This window comes from Rattus norvegicus, chromosome 4 (genome assembly GCF_036323735.1).
Source record: "Rattus norvegicus strain BN/NHsdMcwi chromosome 4, GRCr8, whole genome shotgun sequence".
Lineage (NCBI taxonomy): Eukaryota > Metazoa > Chordata > Mammalia > Rodentia > Muridae > Rattus > Rattus norvegicus.
This window is the reverse complement of record NC_086022.1, coordinates 168781177-168804469: the sequence shown is the minus strand read 5'-3', so window position 1 is coordinate 168804469 and position 23293 is coordinate 168781177. Positions and strand designations below refer to the sequence as shown.

Genomic DNA, 23293 nt, shown 5'->3' with positions numbered 1-23293 from the left:
GGAATGACTTGTCCCCTCATTTTTATGACTGTCTTATTTTATGTTATTTATTCTTATCCTTTTTTTTTTTTGGGAGCTGAGGACCGAACCCAGGGCCTTGCGCTTGCTAGGCAAGTGCTCTACCACTGAGCTAAATCCCCAACCCCTATTTATTCTTATCTTAAAGGCTATTCCTGAGGCTCATTTACAAAAGGGGGGTGGGATTCAAAAGCCTCACTTGAAGTTAATCTCACTTCGGAGGCTGGAGTATGTGGTGTGTCCTTTACTGCCCCAGAGTCTCTGCAGCCACGACTCCTACCATTTTCCCTGAGCTCCCCCTCCTTTTATTTTGAAACAGATTTCTTTTCTTACACAATACAGATTACATTCCCCCCTTTCCATTCCACTCCTCGTATTCTCCCTGCTTCCCCTCCCTTCCGGATCCACTCCCTTTCAGTCTCTCAGAAAACAGGCTTCTAAGGGATAATAACAAAATAAGATAAAACAAAAACCTAACGCATTGGAATTAAGACAAGATAAACAAACAGAAGGGAAGAGGCTGAGAGAAGGCACAGAATTCAGGGACCCATTCATTCACACAGTCGAGAATCCTATAAAAACACTAAGTTGGAAGCCAGAACGAACGTACATGCAGAGGCCCCGGTGCAGACGTGTGCGGGCCCTGTGCTTCCTGCCCCGGCCTCTGTGGGTTCATGTATGCATTGCTCCTGTTGATTTATTTAAGGGCCTTCTATCCCTGGTGTCTGCCACCCCCTCTCGCTCTAATACTCTCTGTCTTCTTTACTGGGCTCCCCAAGCCCTCAGGGAGGGGTTTGATAGAGACATCCCATTTAGAGCTGAGGTCCCAAGGTCTTTCATTCTTTGCATAGTGTCTGTCTGTCTGTCTGTCTGTCTGTCTGTCTGTCTGTCTGTGAGGTTTTGTATCTGTTCCCATCTGCTACAGGAGAAAACTTCTTTAATGATGGCTGAACAAGGGAACTGACGATCTATGTGTATAGGAGAATGTCATTAGAAGCACTTTTTATTGCTAAGTATTCTTTTTTGAAAATCAGTAGTATCTTGTTTTAGTCTGTGTCCCTGGGTTATCTAGTCTCTGGTTCGTGGTCACCCAAGCAGGTTGTTCGGGATGGGTTCCATCTGGTGGAGCGGACCTTCCGTCGAATCAGATGTTGGTTGGTTACTTCCCTAAGCACTGTGCCACCACTGCCCTAGTGTATCTTGTGGGCAGGGCGCCATTGCAGATTAAAGGATTTGTGGCTGGCTTGGCGTTTCCATTTCTTTTTTGGTAGTGTGTGTAGAGTCAATCAAAGGTTTCTCTTAGAAACATAAACAGGGTAACTTCTTGTACCAAAGATGCTGGAACATGTGGGTAAAGTCTCTACAAAGGCACCAGCTTGACTTCTCTACGTTCAGTGAGTTCTGTAGGTGTTGTCCTCAGCAATGGGCCCTACTGTCAGTTTGTGGAGAGCAGCCTAAGGCCTTGGCAACAGCCTGGGTTGTTTGGGGATTCCCATGGGAACTCTTAGCCAACAACTTAATTAGATGTAACCCAGTCCTGGTACTGGAAGCTTCATTTGGTGACAGGACATGGCTAGCTGGGTCTCTGTCTCTCCATTATTTAGTACTTTCATTTAGACAGCCTTCATATATATATATATATATATATATATATATATATATATATATATATATATACACATGTATATATATACATATACACACACATATATGTATGTATGTGTGTATATATGTATATGTATATATATATATATGTGTGTGTGTGTGTGTATATGGAAGCTTCTATTCTATTAGGTTTCCATACTACCCCTCCCCCATTGGCCCTTCATTTTAGGGGTCTCTCCCTGTATTCCCTCCCTCATCCCCCCCGGAGGCTTCCAGGGTTGAGTTTCTGAGGACAAACAACTCACTCTATATGGAAGTACACTGTTTAGGCCCCTTTTTCCAAGCCCACCAAGGGCTGCCTCTTAGGATCCGACAGCCTGTCACAAAGTGTGTCAGTGGGGAGCTGGGGTTGAGGGGGGCCTTGAAGTGGGAGGGAATTCTAAGTCTTCTTGGCTGTAGATCAGTAAGTCAATTGAACAATGGCATTCTGAAAGAAGTTCAAGCTTGACAAGATTGAGAAACCGCAACAAAACTTATCGGGTGCTCACAAGAAAGAATCCAGCCACCGTAGGTCACGGGCTTTGACTAAAGTCCCCACTCTTGTGTAGAAAATGAACTAAGAATGAACTATAAAGCTGGATGTGGTGGTTCAAGCCTGTAATCTCAGCACTCAGGAGGCTGAGATAGGAATTAGGGTCAGCCTGGGCTACTGTATTTCAAAAGACAGACAGATAAATGTCAGATTACTAATGAATTTTTCCTTGGCAGATATTTAGAATAAGGTCAAGGAATGGACAAATATAAAATCTACTTAAGAGAAAATCAAAATCACTTAAAAAAAAAAAAGACTTGTCTGAGCCCAGTGTGATGGTATCCACCTGTAACCCCAGCTCCCAGGAGGTTGAAGCGGGAGGATCAAAGCCTTGATCAGTCTCCTGTCTTTCACACAGAACGATGTCTTCCCACATTGTAAACACGTGATAAACTTTGAACAAACGAACAAATGCGACTACAAATTCAAACGTGCAGAGAATCTACGTTATTGAGCTGTATTGTACTTATGCTAATGATGCCATTGCAACTGCTCTGTACTGTTCTGTGAGCATAGCCTGCGGTCCTGAACGTGTCTGCCGATTTACATCATTTGTTACTGTCCTTTTCACGCGCCTCAGACGTGCCTCATCACCTAAAGCGCATGCATTTCCTTGCCAGCAAGAGCTGAGCTTCCTGCATCCTCAACCTAGATTGTGTCTGAGGTTCTCAGAACACTGACTGTTCATGGGAACCGAAATGGGGAACATGGGGCACCCCGCTGTCTACATACCAGGTCAACTGGTAAATATTTAAGACGTGGCCATAGGTTATCCGAAGTGACTCAACGTATTCATGCTTGGGTCATGGTTTGAAAGCAGACACAGACAATGACTTAACAAAAGCGTGGCTTTCCCAACAAACTCATTTACAGAATCAGGGGGTGGCTGCACTTGGCCAAGGTTTCCAATCCTTGCTGAGAGGTCTCTGGGTTGAAGTATTTGGGGTGGGACGGGGACACGGGCTTGAGGCTGTCATGAACCCCCTGATGCCTATCCGGAGGACAATCTCCAAGACCTCTTATCACTTGCGAAGTAAAATTAAAACACGTTACATGCGAATAGACTTAACTTGTGTTTAATCTGTATTTAAATGGCTAATCACTTACTGAATTTTCTTATTCGTTTTCCCATATGGTTAATAACAAGGGTAATTTGTCATGGTTTATGTGATCTTTTATTTGCACGATTCATCAGGTTTTTTTTTTTTTTTCAGAGATGGGAACAGAAGAGTTTCTGAGAAAACAGTTTTTTAGTTGACTTCGAAAGACAAGCTCTTGGCTCTAGTATCTCTACTAGAAATAGAAAAGAACACTTGGGTTTTTATAGCTGGTGTTGGCGCCTGAGTTTTCGCCATCTAGAATGGCTTCTTCTTCATTACTCCCCGAATTCTAAGCATTATTTTATTTATTTATTTATTTATTTATTTATTTATTTATTTATTTATTATTGAGATGGCTCAATGGTTAAGAGGGCTGGCTACTCTCCCAGAGGACCTAGGTTCAATTCCCAGCACCCACATGGTAGCGTACAACTGACTGTCTGTAACTCCAGTTCCAGGGGATCTGACAAACTCATACAGACACACAGGCAGGCAAATTACTAATGTACATAAAATAAACAAACTAGAAATTATTTTATTTTGAGACAAGGTCTCATTCCGTAAAACAGTCTGGCCTTGAACTCACACAGACCTGCCTGCCTCTGCCTCCCAAGTGCTGGGACTAAAGGCAGATGCCCATCATGCCGACCCTTAAGCGTTCCTTTAAGCCCATCCTGTGGTATGTGGCGGGAGTCATAAGTGCATGCCACAGGCTTTACTTTTACAGTGAACCTCAGCTCTTTTCATGCCGAAGATGGCGTCTTGTGCCTCTGTGAACCCCCACCGTGCAAGAATGCAGTGTAGACTCCTCCTAGGGGTCTGAACACCTAGGTCCTCCTACACCCACGCCGATGGCCCGGGAAGGGCAGGAACCCGGGCCTGTGTCTCGCTCCTCGTTGGTAAGTAGTATTTCTGTCTACACCCTCCAGCGAAGTTACTCATCAGTGTGACATTTGGCGGCGTTTTCACTTCTTCCTGTGCCCAATTAAAGGGCTTCAAGGAACTACGTTTCCTCATCTAACAGCCGCTTTGCAGGGATTTAAAAGCATCCACGGCTGCTCACTAGACAGAACCTTACAGTGTAAACAGGGATGACTCACAGAATTTGACCTTCAACAAACAGAATCACTTTTACTAAGATCTTAGGAGCCCAGAAAGACAAGAGGGAGGAGTAGGGGGGTCCTCCAAAGGGGCTAAAGGAGTGTGGGGCTATGGGCCACCTCCCCAGAGAGCTGCAGAATCGAGACTCACTGTCAGGCTGTGGACTTGCAGAGCGGGAAGGGACCTCAGCGACCACCAGACCTGACCCGTCTTTCACCCCTGCGGAACTGGCTCAGCTGGAATTTGGGTACATTAGGTAATGTATATATTTAGAGATTCTACAGCCTTTACGAAGATCATAAGAACATTCATATGGATTTGTATGGGACTCAATCATCCGGTAGGAATGAATTAATGAATGACAATGGTCCCCGGAAGATCTGGCCCTGGGACACTCTTCTAGAACATTCTGCCTTCCTAGAGGCAGACACTAGCTCTACGTGTCTAAGTGCTCTCAAGGCAAGGCATCTGTGGAAGCCCAGGCTCATCACTGGACTGACTGAACATTCCAAGAGGCTTCCTGTACGACATCAGGCCACTTTCACGCAAGCATGCAGTGTGCTGGAGCAGTCGGCCATACCACCTCCCTCCCTTGTCTCTCCCTCTCCCTTCCTGTTCATTTCCTTTGTTACCCTGCACAGGTTCTTACATCTTCATACCTGCACCTGTATGAGCTTCAGTACCTACATAAAATCTAAGACCCACCAATGAGATAAATGTGGTAATTTGCCTTCGTGAGACCGACTAAAATTGCTTAATATGATATTTATCTCCAGCTGCATCTGAACTGTTGAGCCCCCTCCATCCACTGCTGACGTGGGTATAGGTTTTAAAAGTAAACAATCCCTTCAGCCCTCCTCCCTCCCCTTCTCTCATTCATGTTCTCCTTCTGGACCTATATGCCTCTCTTAAGATTCTCAAGAAGTCTGTGGTAAAATGAAGGTAGACACAGATGACCTTGACAAGGAAGGATGCTATATCCTCAAGGGAAGCATGGCAGACAACAGCCCAGTGACAGCAAGGTCACCAAACCCTCTTCTGACCTTGGGAAAAGCCTTGGTGTCTTGGGGGCTGGATCTCCATTGTGGTTTCCCCTGTACAGATGACCCACGCACATCACAGGGATTCAACCTCAAAGGGCTGTCCTGAGAATTATAGACAAGCAACAGGATCTGAAAACACCACGCAGAAGAGGGAGGACCAAGACAGCTTCCATCACTCAGGAGTTCTCACCTCATCCCCTTTTCCTCCAGATGTCTGAGGAGATACTTCTGTAAGACTTTTCCTTTCTGGCCTCCTGACTGCCCATCCTGCAGTTTCTTCATTATTAAAGCAAACCCCATGTGTAAGTAGAACAACGGTATGAACCCCCACGCATCCACTCACCCACATAACCACCAAATGCCTCATGGCTAACCCCACCTCACTGCACAGCCCATTCCTCCCCATCATTAAACCTGCAGGACTGTTTTGAATTGAATCCCAAGCTCACACTAAGTTCCACAGCTTTTTAAGTCATGCAAGCCATAGACAGCTGCTGTTTTACTGTTGTTGTGGTTCTGACCATCAAGTCTTAGGGCTTTATGCATGCTAGGCAAGCGTTCTACTACTGGGCCACACTTTTAGTACCCTGATGAGTGTGTATGTGTGTGTGCATGTATGTGTGTGCATGTATGTGTATATGTGTGTGTGCACGCTTGAGCATGTGTACATATACAGAGGACGGAGAACGGTGTTGGTTGTCACCACACAGGTGCTATCTATTTGTCTTTTGAGATAGGGCTGGTCTCTCAGTGGTCTGGAACTGGCCGAGTAGGCTAGGTTTAGTGGCCAGCAAGTCCCTGGGAAGTACATCTCTGCCCCCAACACTGGGATTCTAAGTGTATGCCACGACACCTGGGGTGTGTGGCCTAAACAGAGCACATCAACAGTTACTGACTGCACTGTCCCCAGACTCTCCACTGTGTTTTCCTAATTCAACACCTTCAGTGTACATCATTGATAGCAATAAAACCGAGGCAATGGCAGAAGTGTACTCAGGGACAGACATCTAGGAACAAACGATTTAAACAAAAAGAAGAGACAAGAAGACAAGACAGAGGTGAAGCAGGGCCTTGGTTGGGAACTGCTACACACGGCAGTGCCAGCTGGGGAGAATGGCTGTTTATCCCCATCACCTGCACACGGAGGGCTCTGCCCTAACTCCGGGTCTCTTCCCACCAAGCACAGTCACATTTTCCCCCAGCCCCTGTGAAGCCTCCTGCTCCTCCAGGCCAAACACAGCTTCTGATTTGCTTCCTCACGGCTTTGGCCTTCTGCCATACGGCAGAATACCTGGACACTGCAACGGGTAAGAGGTGCTTTTCCATCTAAACTCTCAGTTCTACAAGTGGGAGGATGCTGGATGTTAAATCACTGCCATACACAGTGCAGCAGATGTGTTTATCTGTATGTCATAGGTGCCCCATGGATGGCTCATGAACAGTACACCCTCGAGGTAAAGACTTCACTTTGCCAAGCAGTTAGTGTATACTGCCTTCTGGAGAATTCCACGGAAATTAAGTGCAGGCTGGCAAGGTTTAAATCAGTAGATTCTTACCCACCCTCCTTGGTTTCATGTCAGGAGAGCTCATTTGGGCCTTCCATCATAATTGAAAGAAGAATTTGGGAGTGGGTTTTCTCTGTCTAAATGACATGGCAACACTTGCCTACTGACACCCCGATTCCAATTCTGCCCTCTCGAAGGGGAAAGTAGTATTGAGTTGCTGTCTGAAGGACAGAATTACAGGCACAAATCTGAGACAAAGGTTCTTCTTGGCTGTGTTCGGCCATTAATTAGCACCTGGAACCTTCACCACAGGCCCATTAGAGCACTTCCTAAACCTTTGATTCTAAATGTTTTCCCTTTGCTGTGATTCTGAGGCAGCTCTCCTTGTAAGCGGGACGGAGGACATCCATTCCTTAACATTTCTGAGGCTCATTAACTACTCTCTGATAGTGGCTCATTAACCAGGCATTAGGGACTCTGTCTCATGCAGGCAGAAGCTTCCCCTTGTCCTCCCAAACCTTTGCGGGCACATAACATGGTCATGGCTGCCGCTGGGCAGCGAGGAGCTGGGGGCTGAGCCCACTCACCTGCTATTCTTCCAATGGGCATGGCGTGCTCTTCGGGTGGGGACACAGAGACCATGATGTGGTTCATGTAAGCCAGGTCCTCTCGGTGAGACAGGTTGATGGGCTTCCCTTCCCGATGCATCCCATCTTCAGAGATTCGGGACTGTTTGAAATCTACCGAGTGCCGGGGGTTCAGGATCAAGGGGTGCATGATGGGGCTAGGCATCAGCTGGATCACTCGTGTGCTCTCCTGCCAGGGGCTTGAGGGCTTCGGGTTGGACTCCGAGGACGGTGGGCAGTGATTATTCTCCATAGGAGACACTGACAGGGGGTAGGATTCCTGGTGGTTGTTTTCCTGCTGTAGCCTTGGCCCCTGGGCTCTCTCTGCAGGCGAGAGGCGGCGGATCATGTTGTCCAGGGGGGACCGCAGGGGCCGCTGCTGCTCTGGGTCCGGAGAAGGCCTGTGGTTTGTGGTGATGGGTGACCTGGGGCGATGTAAGAGTTCAATAGTGGGAGGGTTGTGGTGCAGGCTCTCCGCTGGCGTCCTGGGCGTCCTCTGGACACAATTATCTGTGGGGCAAAAGAAAAGACAATCACAGACCACAGTGAGTAGCAGCCCCAGGACCTCGCCATTGCTCTACAGGCAGCTGTATCGAACATGGAGCCTCTCTCAACCCAGATCCCTGTGTCTGTCCCTTGGCTCAAACAAAACTCCAGAGCACATACTGGAAATTGCTTTCCTACCCTGGACAAGCGAAGAACGTCCATCAACATTCTGTCTAGCATCTGACAGTGCCCGAAAACACAAGGAACCCAATGCCTTCTCTATCTCGTGCTCCCTTGACTCCTCTGTGCAGGCTTCAGAGTTGAGGTGTTTTTTAGGGGTTTCTCTCCAGATTCTCTAGTGAGCCTAAGTTTTCCTTTTCTCCTTCTCCGGCTATTGTTATGGCTGTCAGCAATGGTGATTAATGACAACTCTCTTCTATGTCCTGGGTTTTATTATTTAAAACTTGGATCATTCTTAGGAGGGAAATATAACCATTTCACAGATTATAAAAGCAGACAACTTCCCCGCACCACTCGGCCAATGGGCAAAGGATTGGAATTAGATTCTAAAGCCTGCAAGTGTTACGGCACTTGTCACACAGACTCCAGGGCACAAAATCATAAACAGAAACCTGCTCTCTGCAGCAAAGATGGCCGTTTTTATAGATTGGTGATCGTGCACTGGAGAGAGCTTTTAGAAGTGTGTCCCTGAGTGTGTCCCATCACGGTGAACTCAGAGTGGGAAGTAGGGAGGACAGGTGCACGGGCACCCAAGATCACATGATCTTCAGTGTACGTGAATTCACACGCTGTTGAGCGTAACAACAGAAGTGTACAGCTGTAGAGCTGAAGCAGTTGGAGGGCTAGACTGAGGGCAGACCAACTCACAGGAGAGCTGGGTTCCCTGTTGAACCTCAAACCAGTATCTGCCCAGAGAAATAGATGAGCTATCTTTTTAACTCATAGATATTTATCTCCATGGGGCACTCTGGCCATGGGTGTTTCTGAGGCAGTCTCAGCAGGTAAATGAACACTTCTGATGACCCCTATTCTGGCCCCAAACTTACCCAAAGTTCTAATTGTTAAAACAATGCCCAAGACATCACCTTGGTCTATGAGAAAAACCCGAGAAAGGGAAATGGGACTCTGCCAGGGTCAGAGAAAGAGGTGGGGTTTGCATAAGGGTTATAGGTTTTAGGCTGGCATGAAAAAAATTTTTCCCTTTTTAAAATTCTACTAGATCTTCCTCATCACAGGAGGCACTGAACAAAAGATGCAGTGAATACAGCACATAAGACTCATAGAAAGGGAAATGCCTGTTTCGTGACTACTGTATGATCTGAAGCCATAAATTCAAAAGTCCTTCCTCACTGGGTCAGGTAACCTAGGACACTTGTTTACTAATCTAGATCGTGGAATGGTAAGAGTACTAGTCAACTGGAAAAAGGAATGAAGGATATCTTAGTATTTTGCTGAGGACTGGTATTCAGGCAAATACGGTCAGATATGAAAGGAACAGTAAAGGATTTAAAACCAGCCACCATTCACCTAACAGGACGAAGAGGAGTTCCAGTTTCAGCAATGGCAGAGTGGCCCACTCAAACCAAACTTCCTACAGGTAGACTTTACAGGAAGCGGATACAATAAACTAAAAAGAAAAATCCATGGACAGCTATTGGACAATGACCCTCAAATAGATGAAAACACAGGGACTTTATTCTTAAAGGGTGGGACCTTCCTCGAGCAAGACATTAGATATATACAGCCTTTCCCCAAGAGTACCCTTATCAGTGACTGTACAAGGCAGTTTGGAGATGACAAGAACTTGTGTAAGCTGTCAGGATGCAAGTAGGTGCCCAAAATGGAGAAACCTGTGGAAGCCTCATCAAGGGAAGCATACCAGAGAGAACTCCTAAAACAGCATGCTAAAGTTCTCTCACATTCTTGTCTGACTCCTGAACAATACACACGCCAGGGAGACTGGAAAGCAGGGATTGCGTGGCTGAGAGTTTCCAACAGAAGTCTCAACTCCTGGTCACTGTAGTAGAAAAACAGGTCAGAGCTTGAGACTCACTAAGTTAAAAGGCTTTGTCAACAACCCAGGCTGTCCATTACCCCAGCATGGCCACATGTTAGTGGAATAAGTCCTGTGTTACACTACAAAGGGCTCCTTGCTGAGGGCTAAAGGGAAAGCTGAGACAGGTTTGCCCTAGAATAATGTAAACCAGTCGCTACATGCTAGAAGTGACTGGCTAACAGATGAACTGTCTGCAGGCATAAGGGTCAACACTCTTCACAGGAATATAGCACAACCAAGACTCTTCAGTGTGCTAACTGTAAGGTTCAGCATCAACACGGTTTTTGTAGACACAGAAGAGGTGACCTATTATTAAGAGGTGATCAACAGAAGCAGATTCTGCAACACTGATGGGATTTGCTAAGGAGACTTTCTTTAAAGGAATTTATGGCAGCTGTTAGCATTTCAGGGATACCACAGTCACTGTAAGTCATGACATGCAGGAGCTGTCAAAACAGAAACTTAGAAAACAAAAATGAAGATTCTAGAACCAAAAGTACAATACACAAAGTGACTGTAGTGTCCAGTAGACTAGACAGGCTTAATAGTATACTGGAGATGAGAGAGGAAATTAAAAACAAATTATGAACTCAACTAGTCAAATATGCCTAAAGTGTACAAGGAATGGGTCAGAGGGGAAAGGGAAGAAATAACCAGAGCCACAATATCAACAAGAGACTAGAAAATCCCAGAAGTTCAGCAAATCCAAACAGGTCACACACAATGGAAATGGCACAGAGGTACTTGACAGCAAGGCTGCTTAAAGTTGTAAGACAAGGATGGTCTTGGGCTGGATGTGGTGGTGTAAGCCTGTGATTTTAGCATTTGGGAGGCTGAGGCAGGAGGACTGTCAGGAGCTTCAGGCCAGCTTGGATTATATAGTGAAGTTAAGGCTGAGTTACATAGTGAGTGAGACCTCGTCTTAAAAATCAGAGTGTACGGGGTCTGAATCTTGAGGGCGGTATGGGGTAGGTGGGAGGGAAGATTAGAATAAGCAAAATAATTGTTCATCGAAAACTCCCCAGAATCTGAAACTCACCCAGTGTGTCTATACAGTGCCACCAGTGGAAAATGCCACACTATGACATTTGTTTCATGAACAAAACAACTGAAAAACATTCCATCGGATTTCCTGCAGGCTACACGTGTAGTTTACAAAATACAAAGAGATTTCATGTGGGTCTTAACACCAACCTGTCTCACAAGTAAATCTCCAAAATCTGGAAAAGCAGCAAAAAACAAAACAAAACAAAAACAAAAACAAAAAAATCACCCAACCAACCATCACCACCACCACCATCGCTGCCACTACCACCACCAAAAAACCAACCCAAATCTGAACCTTGGGTCCAAGCCTCTTCTAAGGGACTGTCAAAGTCAGTCAACATGAATTGTGTAGTTGTTCAGTTATGACTGCTTGCTTTTAAAGTGGGGGTGGGGGAGGTCCAACCACCTGCAGCCTGGAGGCCCTTCCTAACTCAGATTTTGCTTCACACTGTATACCATGGTGTTTCCCAGGTGACCAATAAAAGCACGGTGTTGAGCTGAAACACTGGCTCCCATGGTTCTCATTTTATAAGTGGCCTTCATCTTCGTAGGCTACCCAGAAGTATTGATGAATGAAATGATACTCATGGGAGGTGACAAAGAGCCAGGTGAGGGTATGGAGGAAACACTTGGGTGGTGACAGGGTCTTGAGAGTGGTGGTGGGCACATGGTGCTTCCTTAAAGGGTCCTCTCTACTCCACAGGGGATGGAGAGTTTCTATTAGAAAGGTGTTGTTCGTTCTTTTCAAGGGACAGGGTCTTACGCCGTGGCAATTACAACTCAAAGCAATCACCTTGCCTCAGCCTCTCAAGTGCTAGGACGACGGGCAGAAGCTACTGTGTCTGCCTCAAGTTTCTTTTAGAAGTCCTGATCTAGCTTGCCCAGACAGAGGTTCGAATGGCACACACCACTTCCCTTGTATTCCTTCCAGAGTACTGACTGCTCTTTGTGGAGCTAAAATGGACCTAAATTCTGCCACCCATAGAGACAAACTTACTGTGGTTCCTTTTTACTTGCCAGTACAAGGTCACTGGAAAGTAATTACTTCGGACAGTTTCATTCTGGGTTTCAAATGTTTTCTAAATGTCACTCTTTTGCTTAAAAGATGTCCCTCTTTACTTAAAAAGTTGAGGATCATGGAGACCCTGTACTAGAAAAATATCCCATCTCCGGAATCCATTTCCCGTCTTCTAAATTACAAAACAGACATAGGCGGCGGTCAATAATCTGGTCACCTGCAGGCTGTCTTTGATGTCTTGGCTTCAAGGCTGGGGTGTGGGTGTGTAGTTGGGGCAAGCTTTACAAGCCTTAGGAAGTCGGTGAGGGCTCTGAGCGGAAGCACTTTCATGCCAAGGGGGAAAGGGGAACTGATGTAATGTCCTGAGGAGATTTCACTCTCTGTTCCCGCCCAGATCTTTGGGAACAATGAAGGAAGGAGACAGTGCTCCAGATAATTCAACTCAGAGTGGACTTCAGACTTTGGATCCTGGGCAGGAACAAGATGTGGAAGAGCCTTGATTTATTTATTTCTCTGCAGACACCACCGAAAGAGGAAGCACTTGATGAAGCTGATAACATTAATGGTAGACAAGTGGATCTGAGGGTATTTAATTCCCGGCTCCTGGTGGTCTGGGCACAACCACTGTGCAGACCGAAAGGTCTGCAACAAGACCTTCCAAGCTTTGTTTCAGTACAAAGCTTGCACCCACGAACGGAGTAGGCTCTGATCCTGCCTGTCGCTCTGTTATTATAAGTTGGCAGCCGAGTGTGGAAACTTAAGAGACCAGAGCCGGCAGGCAGAGGAGCTCTGGACACAGGAAATGCACTGCTTGGACAGCAAGTGCATGAAATCCCTCAGATGTGGGAGTCTTCTGTCTCAGGTTTTTTTTTTGGAGGTGTGTGTGTGTGGGGGGGAGGGGGTGGCCTTGATGTCTGGGTTTGTGCTTGGTAAGTTGCTCAACTGGAAAACTGAGAAACTTTCCGTACCACCCTGGTTTTGAAGGTCTTGATTGGGTGGGGTAGAGGGGAATGCACAAGTTAGAGGGAGGCAGAGCTACACACAATGAATATAGGCACAGGGCATGGGAGGAAAAGGCCTAAAGCCCAGGAAGGAGCATTCATTCTGGCTGACGGTGAGCTTTTGGAGCCAGAGCTCTGCCTTTATAAATGTCTTCAGACACCGAGGATCCCATTCTTTAAGTCAAACAAATAAAGCAGATTTTAGATGAGACTAACAGGTCTTAATCCTATTTCATATCATTCAGTAGCACCCCACCACCACCTCTCCACCCCCAACTCCCACCCACAGGGTCTGTGATGGCTGGTCTCGATTGTCAACCTCAGAGGAATATGAAATCGCCATGCAAACGTACCTCTAAGTGTGTTTAAGGGCATTCGGAAAAGTTTAGGTAAAGAGGAAGACCCTGAATTGTGGGTGGCTCCACCCAATGGGCTGGGATTATGGACATATGAGGCAGAGGAGCAGGTTCAGTACCAGTGTTATTGTCTCTGTGCTCTCTGACTACGGATACACGGCGATCAGCTGCTTCTCCCTCCTGCCAATGTGCTTTACCGGAAAGGATGGACTGTGCCTTCAAACCGTGAGCCAAAAGAGACGTTCCTTTCAAGTTGCTTTTGTTTGCCATCTTGTCATAGCAGTGAGAAAAGCTTAACTGATGCAGAATCGAATGTAGACCAATCTGACCTTGAACTTACTACATAGTTGACAATGACCTTGAACTCCTGATCCTCCTGTTTCTATCATTTTTACTTGAATTTACCCAAACCCCCAATTCAGTCACATATAAACCATGAGTAAGTCCCAAAAGGTTATGGCAAACATCTCATGTTCATATATCACATGTCAACGTTACATGTCACCCTGTATCATCCCCAGGCTCCGAGAAATGAGTCAGGAGGCTCATCAGCCTCAGGCCACCGTGATTCTCAGAATTCCAGAGAGGACCACACCTCAGCAGTTTTGTAAAGAAGCCAATAAAAAAAAAATGCTGAAGGATCGGTTAAAGATCCAGGGGGTGAAAGTATATTTCACACACGCACCATCATGTTCTCTTAGCCCTATTAGTAGGCTCTCAACTGTGCCTTCCCAATTCCAAATTTGTATGTTTTAACTACCAGGCTCTCAGAATGTGGCCTTTATGAAAAAGAGATCCTTGGGGGACATAATTAGCTAAGAGGAAGCCATTCTGTGTGTTAGGAGGGCCCAGCCCACTGTGGGCAGCACCATTCCCTGGCCAGATGGTTCTGGGCTACATAAGAAAGCTATCTAAGTGTGAGCTTGGGAGAAAGCCTGGAGACAACCAGCAATGAGCACACCTCCACGGCTACTTCCTTTTCTTTCTGTGAAAGGAAACACGGGCCAAGTTTAGTGAAAACAACAGGGTAGGCTAACTGTAAATCTTGGCAGCTGCCAGGAGAAGGGGGACGGAGAGGGGAAAGAAATCTACCATTTGCAAGGAAGGGCAATAAGCACTCCTGTGGCAAAATAAGAAGGGGCTTCAGAAAGAGTGAAAAAGTTCAGAATACCAGAGAAAACATGCTTAGTCCCTGGTCAGTAGCCAAAAAAAAAGGTATAAAGAGAAGTTAAATAAAAAAGAAAGTAATGCTTTTAGTCTTAACTCAGAAAAGTGAGCAAACTGTATGGCAGAGGCTCCACAGAGTTGTCTGATGGCAGAGGCTCCACAGAGTTGTCTGATGGCAGAGGCTCCACAGAGTTGTCTGATGGCAGAGGCTCCACAGAGTTGTCTGATGGCAGAGGCTCCACAGAGTTGTCTGATGGCAGAGGCTCCACAGAGTTGTCTGATGGCAGAGGCTCCACAGAGTTGTCTGATGGTAGAGGCTCCCGGTGACTGCCTTGCCACACTTTGTGCACAAAGTTCCATCTATGACTTCCTTCAGTGATGGAAATGTAACCTGTAAGCTGAAATGAACCCTTTACTCCCCTCGGTGGTGGTTATGTTTATTTATGTGTACGTGTGTTCTGACTGCATGTTTGCCTGTGAACCAGGTACATGCAGTGCTGACGGAAGTCTCTGGGATGGGTGTTACAGACACAGTTGCTATCTGTCACATGGGTGCTGGGAACTGAATCTGGTGGCTCTTCTGGAAGAACGGCATGCGATCTTAATCCGTCTCTCCAGTGCCAGTGTTCTGGGTCAGGGTGCTTCTAACATTAACAGAGGGGAAACTGAAGGCAGTATTTATTATTCAGTATGTCTGGTCCCCTTATAAAAAGGAGGTTGTGGACATGGACACATGCACACAGGAAGACAGGACCTCCAAGACAAGCAATACTATGGATTAACTGCCCACCAGGCTTCTGTAGCTAAGTCTGAGTCTTGGACCAGGTCCTCCTCCCCTCAGCTTTCACGGAAACCAACCCTGACCGAGGGCGTCCAGAGCGGGACATACTGACGTGCTGTGTCGACAGCTGTCTAGTGTTGGTGTTTGTTACAGCAGCCTAGCAGAATGCTATGCCTCCTTGGCCCCCATTCCTTTTCTTCAAGGTTCAATTTCTGCTTGGTTGGAGACCATCTACTGACCTTTTACCTGGTCATCTCAACTTGAATTCCCCTTTAGGGCCTAAGAAGTAAATTATCTTGATTGGAGGGGATAGCTTGATAAATAACAAACCCTGGACTTCTCATAAGCACTTGATAACATGGGCTGAAGGAAACGAAACGGTTCACCGATCTTCCCTCAGGCCAGGTAGATGCTGCCTGCAAGTGGGTTGTCTCTTCCAGTGGGCCAGCATAGATCATCCACATGTTCGCAGGCTAGTCAGTGGCAGAGTAGAGAGGTCTCTCTCAGCTTCAAAACAGCAGCCCAAAGGGGCCATCTAAGGAATCAGGGTGCAAGAGTGGGGTGACAGCTGGAGAGATGGCTCAGTGGGTAAGAACACTTGCTACTTTTGCAGAGGATGGGTGTTCAGTTCTCAGTACCCACATGGTTCACAACCATCTCTAACCTCAGTTCTGAGGGAACCTCTGTAGACATTGGTTATACATACACATACGTGCAGGAAAAACAAAATTAGTTCCTCAAATAAATCAAGGGGAGCTTAGAGGTAGTTTAGTCAGAGTGCTCACCCAACGCGCACACAGCCCTGAGCTTGATCCCCAACATTAAATAAATCAGGGATGGAAATGGGTAGCTGTATTCAAGGCCATCCTTGGCTACAGGGTGAGTTAGAGGCCAGCTTGAGTTATATGAGACCCCGCCTTAAAACAAAGAAGAGCCTAAGGGGCAGAATCTGAAAGGAGCCAATCAGAGCTGTGGGGTAATTTATCAACAGCTAACAGAGCCGGGGGTGGGGGGTGGGGGTTAGGGGGTGGGGGTTGGGGGGTGTGGGGTGTGGGGGGGGTGAGGGCAGCACAGAGATAAGGCTGAAGAGTCTTGGAGCTGGGGACAGCCAATCAGTAGGCTTTCAGCAGAGAATTTCCTTCTTTAGAGTTGAAATCCACTGACTCCAGGGCCTGATCTCCAAGGGACTGGCTAGTTTTTCTCAAAGTTTCTTGGAGACTTCCTGCCTACCTCTGGAGTTACTCATGCGTGTAGGAATCTCCCGCCCGTGAAACTTTTGGCTGAAGAGACTAGTCTCATCCCAGACCTAAAAGCATTCTCCAGACCACAGCAGACAGAGGAAGAAGATTGAGGGCTAGCGGGTAAATGCCAAGAGACTATGCGAACTGACCAGTGCCTTCCTCTGCTGTGGCTAGCACATGCTGAGGAGGGAATGGAGGACAGAGAAGACAAGGGCAAGTCAACCGTGGCCCTGAAACAGGAAGGAAGGGTCTTTGCCTCTATTTTGTCGTCGTTCAGCTGGGGACAGGAAGTGGCAGTCTGGACCTGCTCTTATTCTCCAGGGACCTCTCATGACCTGCTGCCGGCTTTTAGAATCACAGCATGGAGAGGGGTGAGAAGGCTAACCTTATACTTAAATGTAAGAGGAGACAGCCAGAGATTCACAGAAGGTTCTAGACAGTGTGTGTGTGTTTGTGTGTGTGTGTGTGTGTGTGTGTGTGTGTGTGTGTGTGTGTGTGTGTGACAGAACGATCCAGGTCCCAGGATGCAATACAAGTGCTCACTCCCAAACAGGCCATGCTCTGCAAACAATAAAGACTGACAGCATCAGCAGAGTAGTTCTGAAAGCGATGGTTCCCAGCTGGGCTAGAGAGGTGTTCTAGGTGAGGTGAAAAGCCTTTGGTAAGCATGGGATGCACAAATTTGATACCCACATGGAGTCTGTTCCCAAGATGAAGGTCAAGAACCATGGAATTGGAAGCAAAGGAGAGAAAGAAAAAGGGACCACTCCTCTCTGAGGTGGCGCCATTCAACCCCAGTTAACTGTGCTGACACACACGTCGGGCTCTAAGGCTTTTATACATATTTTATCACAATTAAGAATTCACAAGGAAAGGACGATTAAAAGCTCAACTAAGTAACGGGAAGATGTGTCAAGTAATGACAATGAGTGACATTTACTGGGTGCCTCCTGACAGGGGCTCTTCCTGGGTCAATTCTCACAGGAATCCATTTCTTTCTCCCATGGTCTGAGGCAGGTACTGCCATTTTCCTCCTTGGACACACGGAGGAACTAACTTGCCCCAAGACACGTTAACCTAGGTGGCCTGGCCCACGTTCATGGAGCTCTCTGGCTCCTTCACAAATCACACAGTTAAAACATAGAACGAAGATGTCATATCCTAGCCGGGGGCATCCTTGACACTTCATTTATCAATACTATTCCAGTAAGATAGAGAAGCCAGTGATTTTTTTTTTAAATCAGTGAGTGGCCAGGGGCAGACAAAAGCTTTCTCTCTGTGGTGCCTCTGTGGCAGCTGTAAGGAAGGCCTGGCTTCCTAAGGGGAGCTGCACAGAGGCGCTGGCTTCCACTTCCAGACTCTAGCATCTGATTCAGACCCTGTCCACCACACCGGCCGGAAGGATTTCCTCATGCTGACTTACTCATCCTGGGAGAAACAGCCATCCAGAAGGTTTATTCCTTCCGATTTTGAGTACGTTTTTTAAAATCATGAACCAGGGTTAGGATGTAGCTCAGCTGGTAGAGTGCTTGCCCACCAGACAACGAGGCCCTAGGCTCTGTCCTCAGGTACCACATAAAACCCAGCATAGTGATGTCCTGTCATCCCAACACTGGAGAGACGGAGGCAGGAAGACCTTGCTTACTTGACTACACAGTGACTTAGAGGCCAGGCTACAGAGCAGTTGATTCAGAAAAATAAAGGAGGCCATGAACTAAAAGGCCTCTGCGAAATTTTCTTTGACATTTTGTTGCTTACATTTTATCTCTTACAAAGGGTCACCAGATCCACCGCGCCCTCGTAGAATTACCTTAATATCATAATCTCGATGAAATTGTCTCATTTTTCCAACCATTTCCTCTATTTTCAGGCTGCACGAACACTGAAAACTTACAAAAACCACGAGAGCATTCTGGTCTGTTGTGAACGTCACCTAGATTTAGATTTTAGCTTTGCATGTTGTGAGACATGATTCAGCAAGTAAAAACGGCTTGACACGAAGGTATGAGGACCAGGGCCCAGTGGTACTCACAGAAATGGTGGGTTGCTGTGGTAGCCTGCCCGTAATCCCCACCAATAGGAGGCAGAGACAGGGGATCCCTGAAGCAAGCTGGTGGGACTGGTGAGCTCTGGGTTCAAGTGAGAAACCCTGCTCAATATCTAAGCTAGAGAGATTGAAGAAGACAACAGGGCATCAACCTCTGGCTTCTGCGTGTGCGTGCACACATGCACGCATGCACCCCTCCATTTTGTCCCTTCGTCTGGAGGAGTATTCCTTAGTCTCTCTTTCCTCATCTATAAACTTAGGATAATATAACTTGTTTTTAGGATGTCTGTGAACATTTAAGAGCTTAGGAGGGCTGACACATAGTAGGACTCAATAAAAAAGTGTCACACACCTATCGTTAGTTATTTCACTGAAGCTGTGTAAGATTCCAAGGCAGTCCTTAGGAACCTGGGGTTTGGTTGTGATGGGAGGAATAATGTCCCGCTCAAGGGACAGACTGTATGAATGAAACTTGAGTGGGCCAAATCAGAGTGCAAGTCGCCTTCCTGTCCGCCACGGAAGAGGAGACTGCCATCTAAGTTCTGGGTTAGCTGTAGGAGAAATGGGACAGTGTTTTGACATGTGGAACTCCTGAGCACGATGGGAGAATTCTTCATGCACCTCGTGACAGAAAGCTTCCAGCAGAGCATCCCTGTCCTCTCAAGACTTCGAGAATCACCACAGAAACACTCAGCAGTGCCTGTGTGAATGAGAGAGGGAGGGGGAGCGGCAGGGAGAGGGGGGAGGGAGAGGGAGAAATGATTATGCCTCTTACTATCCCAGGAAAGAGAGAAACTGAAGAATTTAAATGATAAGAGGGGGCAGTATATAGAAAGAACATGAGAGGAACACAGATCTTCTTTCTTCTTCCTATGTCTGAACTATCCTACAGGGGTCACTCTGCAGAGAGAACCACACTTGGATTTCAGCCCAGACTGGCAGCTTACTTAAGGAGCTTTTAGGGGAGCAGTGGCATGTACATCTTGGGGACAGGGACTTTCTTTGGAAAGAGTGGCAATCTGTTATTTTTAACTCCATGGGATGTTAAAGCGTTTAATTTTTGGAAACCAAAGACTTAAGCTGCCATCACACAATCACATGTAACCAGATAGGTTTCTTTTATGATCATGTGATGGTCCGACTTCTCTGAAGACCCTTTTGCCTTCTGGTTCTTGTGCAAGTGCCAGCATTATGGATTTCATTGTCTCCCTACTTCTTTACCAACCACTTACCTACTATCGAATTCATGTGCCACAGACACAATGAGTCATGACAGTCAGAGCAAAGGGACCTATTGAAACTTCACTTTTCACCGCAAGTGGGTGAGGCTACTGTCTGTCTGATGCTGAGAGGGACCATGCCACCAGACGTTCTGGAAAAGGGGACACAACTGAGACTAGGGAGGATTTTCTCCTGTTACTGGGCAGCACCCAGCAGGACTCTGTCCTGGCTTGCTGTTTCTTCATTGCCTAAGACCCCAAGGGTGAAGACTGTGTTGTGTCCATCTCCATATTTCTTGGCTATGTTGGATTTTAAAGCTGTATGGGGCTGGAGAGATGGCTCAGCGGTTAAGAACACTGGCTGCTCTTCCAGAGGTCCTGAGTTCAATTCCCAGCAACCACATGGCGGCTCACAACCATCTGTAATGGGATCCAGTGCCTTTTTCTGGTGTGTCCGAAGACAGAGACAGTGTATTCATATTAAATAAATAAATAAATCATTAAAGCTGTTAAAAAGACTTTTAGAATGATCTAATTTATCCTCTCTTCTCACCACAGGGGAAACAGAGACCGAGAAATGAGAAACTTGACCTTCATGATTTGTTCTGTCAGAACTGGGGGTTAGAGCCTGGTTTCTAGACTTCCAGATCCCATTCTTTAAACTCATGCGTGCACGCATAAGTGCGTGCACACGCATAAGCGAGCACACATGCATATACATACACACATGCACACTGTCCCATCCAGGTTGTCTGGAATGGTTCTGGTTTTTTTTTTTTTTTTTTGCCTGTTGTCTTGGCTTAATCATTAGTGGAGTACTGTGTCTCTAAGTATCACAATAATGAAACAGACATTGTACAGCCAACTTAGTAATATTTCATCCTCGCCTTCCACAACAGAGTAGAAGCTGTGTCCTCGATGACTGCTCTGCTCAAGGCCTGAAAGGATTTCAGAAGACTATGCTGTGGAGGTAGTTAGCATTGGTGTGGTCACTATCCTGTCCAGGGCAGGAGGGGAAGCTGGGAGCCAACACCAGGTTCCTCACAGTTTGCTAGGGTGGAAGGTAAGACTTCAATGTAACGAACCCACGTGGGACACTTGCGGGAAGCCATGGGCAAACTAAATAAGACACATTTGTTCTGTGATGTGAATTCTCATTTCGAGACGATCAGTGTCCGATCAACTGATCACTGGCTAAGCCGGTGGCTGCGGTGAAGTGGGGTCATGGGGGTGAACACAGCCTTGTGCTCTGTCTCTGCTATGACTCGCTGTGTCAGGATGCTCAGCCACAGAGGGGGCTCTCGCTGAAGCACACGCTGCAGTGCTTCGTCTCTTCTCCTTCTGGCCTGCCCTTCATACAAGGGCTGAGCATCTCTAACCCAAGACCTGAGCTCTGAAGTGCTGTATGGTCTGAAACCCCGAGTGCCCACACGGCATCGCATGTGTCCAATTCCATATCTGACCTTGGCTGGCAGGTCACGTTTAAATCATGAGCATATTGGTAATTTCTAGAAGGTCAAAACTTTAAAAACCCTATAAAAATCATCTCCAGACCATGTATATAAGATATATATAACAAATGAATTTCATGGTTAAGTTTTGGGTCCCATTCTGACATATCACATGTGTGTGTTTGCGGGTAGTATGTAAATATTTTAACACCTGAAATGCAAACCACTTCTGGTCCCAAGAATTCTGATAAGAAACACTTAGCTTTTACTCATGAATACACACTCAAGCCACGTCAGTAACAGTGTAAGTAGTCTTGGGTCAATAGAGTTTTGTGTATCCTTAACAGTGCACAAAATTTGGTATGCAGAGTTTCACCTAATTGAAAGGTTTCTTTCGGGTTAGATCTCTCCGTATCTTACCATACAGCTTCATATCCTCAGCTGCCATTAACTGAGCTACTGCCTTCAAAAACAGCAGTGTTTTAATTCTTGAGACACTGCATGCTGAATTAATTAATTAATTAGTTAATTAATTAATTAATTAATTTTTTTTGAGAAGGAACGAAAGAGGCTGAAGGTGGGGAAGGCCGGCCACCATTCAGAAAGTATGAGACAGGAGGTAGCTTCCTCTGGTCACCTCTGTGTCTTACAAGGTTCTTTCTGTTGACACCACCTGGTAAAGATGGTGTTGCCCTGCTCGTCTGAGCTAGGCACGGCATCCGAACAGGAGCAAGGGAGGGATGAGGCTCTCAGATCTTGTTTCTTGACCTCCGGCATCAAAGATGGTCTCAGTGGATGGACTTGGTACTCTCAAGAGCTGGCTCTGAAACATAGCTACCTGATCTGCAGGGCTATGAAGCCCTTGACCTTGGCCTCATCAGCTCTGTGCTCTTAGTGACTGTGCTCACCGCTGACATCACGGCGCATGTGTGCACAGCTCATTAGAGTGCACAAGGGGACACACCTCCGTTTCCCTGGTTTGAGGGAAGCTCTCGGAGTCGGCCAGCTTTCTTTATGAAGGATTAATCCCCGAACAGCAGAATAACACACACACACACACACACACACACACACACACACACACACACACACACACCCCTCTACTTCCATATCAAATAGGTCCAAGGAGGAAGGAGTCACATGCCTTCAACCGCATTTAGAAAGAAAACAGGGACAGCAATTCCAGATTGAAAATAAAAATTTAAAAGGAGGAGGGGGAAGCCATCCCATAGTCTGTGAGTCAGGCCAATAAACACAATGCCTGTCTTACTGTCAAGCTTCAGTGAGCCCACCTCTTCTGTGGAGTGGCTCTTGGCTATTACGCAAGCCGGAAATGAGCAAGGCCAGAAGACCCAAATTGATGGGATGGGGCAGATGCTAAATTTAACTAGGGTTACTGGAGGAGAGGAGAGGAGAGGATGAGAATCAGGGAGCCTGCCAAGAACACTGGCATTATGTTGTGTGTCATATGCCGGGGGACTGCCTGAGAGACACAGGGGCCTTGGGGTCACCTGCAGTCAGGCTTTCTTTTCAAACAGTGCTAATTAAGAGAGCACCAAACACAAGCGTTTAAATTGTCCGGCCGCAAAAGAGAAGTCCCGTGTCTGGGAATGATTCACAAGTCAACAAAACTTCCCAAGGAACAGGGCCTTAAGACTGGCTTTAAGGAAAATACGTTTAGAAAAGTCCCACAGCACAGTGCTTGCACATCTGCAGGCTGGCTGCCTGCTGCACTCGGGGGATGAGGACTTTCTGGCCCTGGGAGGTGTGACTCTATCCAAATGCTATTGCACACCCAGCTGCTCAGTGGC

At 46.7% G+C, this 23293-nt stretch overlaps 1 protein-coding gene across 3 annotated transcripts in view; it reads right to left on the bottom strand.

Annotated features, from left to right (window-relative positions):
• Positions 1 to 23293, bottom strand: part of Etv6 (ETS variant transcription factor 6) — a 239413-nt gene that overhangs the window by 15348 nt on the left and 200772 nt on the right. For 2 of the 3 annotated variants that reach the window (NM_001037353.1, XM_039107692.2), the window contains exon 5: positions 7552 to 8100. In NM_001037353.1, the coding sequence (NP_001032430.1) occupies positions 7552 to 8100 (549 nt within the window). Of the gene's footprint in view, positions 1 to 7551; positions 8101 to 14839 lie in introns of all 3 variants that reach the window. The other variant, XM_039107693.2, reaches the window with a different exon arrangement.